Source organism: Macrobrachium nipponense, chromosome 2, assembly GCF_015104395.2.
Source record: "Macrobrachium nipponense isolate FS-2020 chromosome 2, ASM1510439v2, whole genome shotgun sequence".
NCBI classification, from domain to species: Eukaryota; Metazoa; Arthropoda; class Malacostraca; order Decapoda; family Palaemonidae; genus Macrobrachium; species Macrobrachium nipponense.
In genome coordinates this window covers 62,460,011-62,468,053 of record NC_087201.1, presented here as the reverse complement: position 1 = coordinate 62,468,053, position 8,043 = coordinate 62,460,011, and the positions used below count along the sequence as shown (strand labels likewise).

Sequence of the window (8,043 nt, the reverse complement as noted above, 5' to 3'; positions counted from 1 at the left end):
AATTCACACATCCGGAATTCTCTTGATCTTGTGGAAAAATTAAATAACATGTACTAAACCCTAGCAATATTTTTGTCAGTTTTGATGTATGTTCTTTGTTCACAAAAGTCCCTATTGACTCTGTGCTAGAATATTTAAGTAATGAACTTGTACTGCATGAATTGCCTATGTCCGTTAGTCACATAATTTCCTTAATTAAGTTATGCATTTGTGATTGCAGATTTATTTTTAATGGAGAATATTACCAACAAATATTTGGTATGGCCATGGGTAACCCTTTATCACCTCTCCTTTCAAACTTATATATGGAATTTTTTGAGAGACAATACCTCCCGAATATCACACTTATCCCCTTAAAATGGTACCGATATGTCGATGATATCTTAGTAGTCTTACCTGGTGGTATCGATGTAAATGATTTACTGTCTAAATTGAATAATTTAGTGCCACCCATAAAATTCACTGTTGAAATTGAAAATAACAATGTCATCCCTTTCCTAGATGTATTAATACATAGAGAATCTTTCCAATGCAAATTCAGTATTTATAGAAAACCCACAAATAATTTAACATATGTATATTTTTATTCTGGCCACCATCTTAATATTAAAATTTCAATTTTTTCTTCTATGTTCCTATGCGCTTTGCATATCACGAGTCCACAATATCTGGACCAAGAAATAGAATACATAAAAAAGATAGGACACGATCTCTGCTACCCACCTCATTTAATTGATTTATGTTATCAAAAAGCCCACAAAAAGTTTTATAGTGTTGCTATTAATGAAAAAGAAATGCCTAAAAATGTACTTAGCTTACCTTATTTTCGTGGATTTGAAACCATAAAATCAATATTTAAATCGTTTAATGTTAGTGTAGTGTTCTCTTATAACAATACCATTAAAGATATGCTAATTAAGAATAGTCCCGTAACAAATAACATCATTTACAAAATTACTTGTAAGGATTGCCCATCGTTTTACGTTGGTCAGTCAAGTAAAAATTTATGTGTACGGATTAAGCAGCATATGTATTCTGTTAGAACAGCCCAGACTTCAAATGCACTGTTTATCCATCTGAGTGAAAAATCTCATTGTATTAATTGGGGTGATACCTCGGTAATTGTTAGATCTAATGATTATGTTTCAAGAAATTTACTGGAATCGGCAATTATACAAATCACTAATAAAAACAACCTAAATCTTAGTCTGGGAGTGTACTATTTGGACCCATATATTTGTAAGATGTTTTTGAAGGACCTTAAAATAAATGAACAACTAATAAATTAGTCCCACATGTATATAGTTATTATTTTTTTTTTCTCTCTCTCTCTCTCTCTCTGGTTCGATATTTTCTCTCCCTCTTTCTCTTGCTCGATATATATATATATATATATATATATATATATATATATATATATATATATATATATATATATATATTTTATTTATATTTTCTTTCGTCTTTTCATTAATAATAATTTTGGGGGGGAAAAATTTGTGTAAAAATTCATGATATTAAATAGTATATGCTTCCGTGTTTTTTCAAAATGTACTGTTTTCTGGGAAAATCACTTGTTACTGCGTGTATCCTTCAAGGTGTGGCTTCCCTCAGGCAGCTCCTCCTTTCTGTAGAGTGAAAATCGCCCTTATTGCTTGCTAATCTTGTAGTGTCAGTTTGTATATTAAGCTTTCTTTTGACTATGTTGTTCTCTGTAAAATCAGTTTGCCTCAGTAAAGGCTCCGAATATATATATATATATATATATATATATATATATATATATATATATATATATATATATATTTATATATATATATATATATATTATATATATGTGTATATATATATATATATATATATCGGCTAGCAATCTTATCGTAAGAAGACTCCCTCTGTTGAATATATATATTGAAGGGTTTTGTGGTTCTTTAGTGAGGCAATAATCTCCCGATTGTATCCCTGTAAGGTTTGTTTCAGTTATGAATGTAGGTGAGGTGACGTCCGTCGGCCTGTGTCTGATTGCTTGAGTCAGTAGGGGAGTTTGTCTGCAGGATTTAGACAGTATGGGAGCAGCGTGGAATCAGTATCGAGTCGCTGTCAGGTATGGATACCCGAAAGTCAGGAGGGAAGCAGCGTAAAGTCAGTATTGGGACGGAGTAGTACTGACAAGTCGGTATTGAAGCAGTGTCTGGTATGGTTACCTGAAAGACAGTGAAGGGATGGCATGCTTCGTCTGTTTCGGCAGTTCACTTGAGTTCATCTTCGTGTGCAGCTTCAGCTTTGTTTGCAGCGTCATCTGTTTCGGCAGCTCGCCTGAGTTTGCAGCTTCATCTGTGTGTGCAGCTTCAATTATGTTTGCAGCTTTGTCTGTTTTGGCAGCTCGCCTGTGTTTGGAGCTTCACCCGTGCTTGCAGCTTCACCTGTGATTGCAGCTTCGTCTGTTTTGGCAGCTCGTCTGTGTTTGTAGCTTCACCCGTGATTGCAGCTTCACCTGTGATTGCAGCTTCGTCTGTTTTGGCAACTCATCCGTGTGTGCAGCCTCATCTGTCTTTACAACTTCATCTGCAGTGTCGCATTTTCCTGAGTGCCTGGAGTATCAGGCATTATTTAATGTCGTGTTTTAAACCCAAGATTTTTCCAGGTATTAAGTAATGCTGCTTTTTAATATGTATGATTTGCAGTCCCTGTTAATAAATGTCACTGCTCAAAACGAACATAGATTTGTAACTGTGTATTGCAATGAGGTCCGTAATGGTTGTAATAAAATTTGTGAGCGCCTCAGTGGCGTGATCGGTATGGTCTTGGCCTGCCACATCGGTGGCCGCGAGTTCGATTCTCGGGCATTCCACTGAGGGGGTTAGAGATGTGTATTTCTGGTGATAGAAGTTCACTCTCGAAGTGGTTCGGAGGTCATGTAAAGCTGTTGGTCCCGTTGCTGAATAACCACTGGTTCCATGCAACGTAAAAACGCCATACAAACAAACAAAAACAAGCAAAGTAATAAAATTTGTGTATAACGGTTTTGATTTATTAACGCCTATGTAAACTTAACTTTTCCTTGTTTTGCTCTCTTTAATGAATGTTCATTGTTAACGAGTGGACTGAATCAATGGTGTTATTCTTTTAACAGTTTTAATGATTGTTTAATTTAAAGTATCTTTGGTTGTGATGCTGATCATTTTCTTGTAAACTTTGTCTATTTTGGTTGAGAATAAATTAGTTTCAGGTCACCATTTAGTATTGATTAACTCCTTCCTCCTTTGTGTGCCTCAATAACTGCCTGCTTTTCTCAGTCCTGATATAATATTATCTTTTGAGAGAGAGAGAGAAAGGTATATTCAATTGTATAGAAAAAGATTTGAAAGTCGATAGCATGTCTGGCAGTAAAGTGGCACCTCTGTGGATGGGGAGTTAACTAACTGCTACCTAATCCACAAGAGAATGGAAATTCGTCGACCTGTTTCACGATGGTTTCAATTGAGGCCTAATGCACTCGGTTAAAGCTGAAGCAGTGTTCCTTTAATGAGCCATACTTCTGTGATAAGTCTTCAGAAACATGATTCACTTCTCAAACAAGATATCCCCGTAGTGGGTTAGTGCCGACAGTGCACCTCAGGTGGTGTGCTGTGGGCATTATTTCAGGGTCTTTGCAGTGTCCCTTCGGCCCCTAGCTGCAACCCTTTTCATTGCTTTTACTGTACCTCCATTCATGTTCTCTTTCTTTCATATGTCTTTCCACCCCTCTCCTAAAAATTGTTTCATTGTGCAATTGTGAGGTTTTCCTCGTGTTACACCTTTCAAATCTTCACACTGTCAATTTTCGCTTCGGCGTGAATGACCTCATAGGTCCCAGCGCATGGCCCTTGGCCTAATCCTATATACCAGTGGTTTCCAACCTTTGGGGCTTGCCCCCTTGGGGGTGCTCGAATGGCTGCCAGGGGGGAGGGGCGCAAATGCTTTATGAAGGGGATGATTATATCTGAAAACTATTAATTGTGATGGAATTCAGAATTTCAAAACACTGAGAAAATATTTCAGCTATAAATATCAAATTTAGTTGTCTAAATATATAAACTATTTCAAATTCTATAGTAAGGAATTAATTATTAAACTATTATAAAAGATAACGAAAGTAACGTTTTGCAAATATGTAAATTGTACTGATTACACTACAGTGACTGGTGCAACATTATATCTATATCTATATCTATATCTATATATATATATATATTTATATATAGTTATATATATATATATATATATTTATTTATATATAGGTGTGTATATATATATATATATATATATATATATATATATATATATATATATATATATACACGCACGTATATATGTATATTATATATATATATGTTACGGTCATTTTTAGGAATTGGTCATTTTAGAAAATGACCAAAATATTTGTCAGTATGCAAAATGCCCAAATAATTGTGGTCATTTTGGAAAATGACTATTAGTATCGTTGGTCATTTTGTAAAGTTACCCCAATAGCTGCTGGTCATTATGCAAAAATAAACAAATAGTAACTTAAAATTGATTAGGAAAAGTCTAAGTATTAATAAAGGTGTGTGTGTTTTTTTTATTCAACATTAAAAACTTACATTACACATTACAAGTATATTAAAATATTGAAAAATGACCAGAAGTTTGGTCATTTTGCAAAATGACTATTAGTATCGTTGGTCATTTTGTAAAGTTACCCCAATAGCTGCTGGTCATTTATTCAACATTAAAAACTTACATTACACATTACAAGTATATTAGAATATTGAAAGAACTAAAACTGAACTTGAAAATTATTTCAACAATTATCAAAATTAGCATTATCTGACTTGTTTGAACAAGAGTTGCTGCATTTACATCTGCTGTTGCACAATACTTCGTTTTTGAAGCATTTACAGCGTCTGCTCCGACATGACTGGGTGCAGCTACACTTACTGATCCCCTGGCCATGTCCCATCGAGTCTGCAATAGCTACCTCTCGCAGACTGACTTCGCGATCCTTTATTACCTCTTCGAGTGACATAAATTTTTCAGCACATAAAGTGAACTGATTCCGACTGTACACCTGTTTAAGTAAACCATGTTTTGTCCCTAGTTTGTAAGTTCCGCCATCCATTGTCTCATTTATAATTGCCTTTGCATTCGCAAACTCCGCTCGTCCACGGTCAACAAGTGGAATAGGAACCATGACAGTGTCCCCTGCAAGGGCTGGCTTGAAACGCTGTACTGATTTATCCTTCATTTTATTAGCTTGCTTCTCTTGTTGTATTTTCGATTCCCTTCGTTCAGCCTGAATGCTACGATTTCTATTGCATAGGCAGCAGAGCACAGGATCATCAACATTGTCATTTACAGTTGAACAGCACTGACCAGAAGGATGACATGGAATGTTTTGACCACACGAGTTGCAATTTATGGCACAACTTTCAGCACTTCTCCCCTGTTCTACATTTTGATCTTCTTCATTGACTAAACAAAGTGCTTCTGCAAGCTGCTCCTCTGTCTCCATGCCGTCCTGATTGCTTCTGGTATGTTGACAGCAGAAATACCAAGATGAGCCTATTCTTCGTACATGGCTTCATAAGGTGTCCTGCCAATTCCAGAATGGAAGCGCGTGTTTTTCTGCCACTGAACAAAGCGCAGTCCATTTGACCATTGTGTAGTGTTGTTGTCTTTCATCCAGCAAGCGAGTATTGCTTCAACATCTCTGTTTGCTCGTTCCACGGAACCCTGTGATTGAGAATATCTTGGTTTCCCATGAACTAGCTTACATTCTGGCCACATAGCCAGAACTTCCTTGATTACCTTATTTGAAAATTCTCTCCCATTGTCAGATTGAAGAATATGAGGGGCTCCTTTATCACAGAAAATGTCAACCAGGTGAAAAGTTACCTCCTCGGCAGTCTTAGTCTGTAGGGCTCGAAGGCATACCATCTTGGTCAAGTGATCCTGGTAATTGAAAATGAAACGGTACTTCCCATCTGGTTGACTCTGCATATCAATCAAGTCAACCTGCAAAGACAAAGTACAAGACAAAATTATAAGTAATGCAAATACATCATCATAATTATTATTGTCAGCAGAATTATTATTATTCATATTATTATTATTATATTATTATTATTATTATTAGGTTATTAGTAGTAGTAGTGTGGTAGTAGAGTAGTTAGTAGTAGTAGTAGTAGGGTCATGCATATAATTTATTACATTAAGGTTAGATTGGAAGGCTAGGAAATGCCTACAATAACTCAGTGAATAATAATGTTTGTTTGTTTCGTTACTAACCTGAGCTCGAGAATTCATGCTGTTCCAGACGATTGGCTTGACAACCACACACTTCCGCACAGTACTTTTCTTTAGCTGACATTCCTCACAATACTGCAAGAACAGCGTTATCTGATCACGTGAAATGTTTGCATATTTTTCTTTGGTTGCCTTACACATACTAGTTCTTCCTCCGTGGCCAATTATGCGATGAATAGCTAGAAGTACATCAAACACATCTTCAGCACAAACGAATCGCAGCTGAGTTCCTTTCTTCTGCAACTTTTGCACGGTGGTGCCCTCAATTGTGACCGCCAGTATTTCATATTTTTGTAACAAACGATAATCCTGCTTAGTCTTCGTAGGATTAGATTGTTTAAGTTCATTCAGGCGACTAATTACTCATTCGTATTCTTCCCGGGGAAATAAACTTGAACTATTTGTAGCTTTGTTTTCTTCAGACTGTTGAAGTTTTGTTTGGAAAAGACTTTTCTTACTTTCCATTGTGAAGCTTTTCAGTGTACAATATATACTTGCAACAAATAAGTGATGAGAGGAGCACGAATATTTCCGTCGTTGGCCGAACCTACTATGAGATTCAGGGCTTCTGTAACACGGTTTTTTCGCAATAACTTTTTATCTATGCATTTCATAAATATAACGCTTATTCAGAATACATATTATATCTACACATAAATTTTGACTGTATTCTGCATTACGTAGGTTGAATAAATTTGGTACTTATAATGTAAAAGTGACCTTTTTTGAAGACGGGCCAACTTACTCAGAAAAAAGGTTTCGAACGCACTCGTTACGTAACTTATGACAGCATTTCTTCCCTCTTTCTCGATGGATGATTGGCTATACGTAACGAAGGCTAAACCTCTGGCAACAATGACATACAAATTTAAATACAAGCAAAGCATTACACCTTTATGAACTCTGGAACCTCTCCACTGATAATTGTCATATTGAACAAACCAACAAAATATGTTAATAAATACAAAAACACTTCGATTATTAGTCTAACTCCCAAAATAGGTTTCCTAAGAAATTACAGTCTACTTTATAGGTCACAATCAGATTGAAAAGATGTATGGAATAGTTGGTAATTTTCAAAAACATAGTAGACAAGCTTGATTTGATAACTGCTATATCCAATGTCAAGCAATTTTTATTTATTGGCTATCTACCTATTTACTGAAAAAAAATAGCCGGTACCGTATATTGGCTTTAAACCTTCACCAATAATCGTCAGAATGATGACTTCATGAGGCTCCACCCACTTTCGCCTCGTTATAATTCAGGATTACACTGAAGCCTACCATGGGCACTGTTGGATTAGAAAATTTAACATCTGTCTATAAAAACAAATTTCTCGAGTAGTTGTAAGAAGTGCTAAATGATCCTCAAGGATCCCAGCAGTTGGCCTAAACGTTTAATTCATGTATATTACTGCTATACTGTTGCGGCACTACTGCTACAGTAGTATTACTACGCTAGCACTGATACCCCACCCGCATCTATGTATCGTTCCGCCACTCATAAAGTCTTTGGGTTTCAGAGCCGATGGAGTTTCTGTCTGATGGATGGGCGGGGCAACATTTGGTCAAAAGGTGTGTTTACCTTGCTTACGTAATGAATGTTTTTCGACTCTTGGCTCGTAATCATTGGCCATGGCGTCAGCTAGATCATTTTTACTCTATAAAAATTAAAACTATCGGGTTTAGGTTATTGATAATGCTGACAAAATTT

The 8,043-nt window shown here is 35.9% G+C and overlaps 1 protein-coding gene across 1 annotated transcript; it reads right to left on the bottom strand.

Annotated features, from left to right (window-relative positions):
- Positions 1 to 5,583: 5,583 nt before the first annotated feature.
- Positions 5,584 to 6,468, bottom strand: LOC135221195 (KRAB-A domain-containing protein 2-like). The gene is made up of 2 exons (XM_064259018.1): positions 6,310 to 6,468; positions 5,584 to 6,036 (listed from the first exon to the last, which is right to left on the bottom strand). Exons 1-2 carry the CDS (start codon positions 6,466 to 6,468, stop codon positions 5,584 to 5,586), a joined length of 612 nt encoding a protein of 203 aa, XP_064115088.1.
- Positions 6,469 to 8,043: the final 1,575 nt, after the last annotated feature.

What these genes read in the sequence shown, in the direction of transcription:
- LOC135221195 (XM_064259018.1), bottom strand. Translation starts at nt 6,468, where the DNA reads ATGTGTAAGGCAACCAAAGAAAAATATGCAAACATTTCACGTGATCAG. An exon ending in GCATGAATTCTCGAGCTCAG is followed by an intron (nt 6,037 to 6,309) that starts GTTAGTAACGAA and finishes TTGTCTTTGCAG; the next exon opens with GTTGACTTGATTGATATGCA.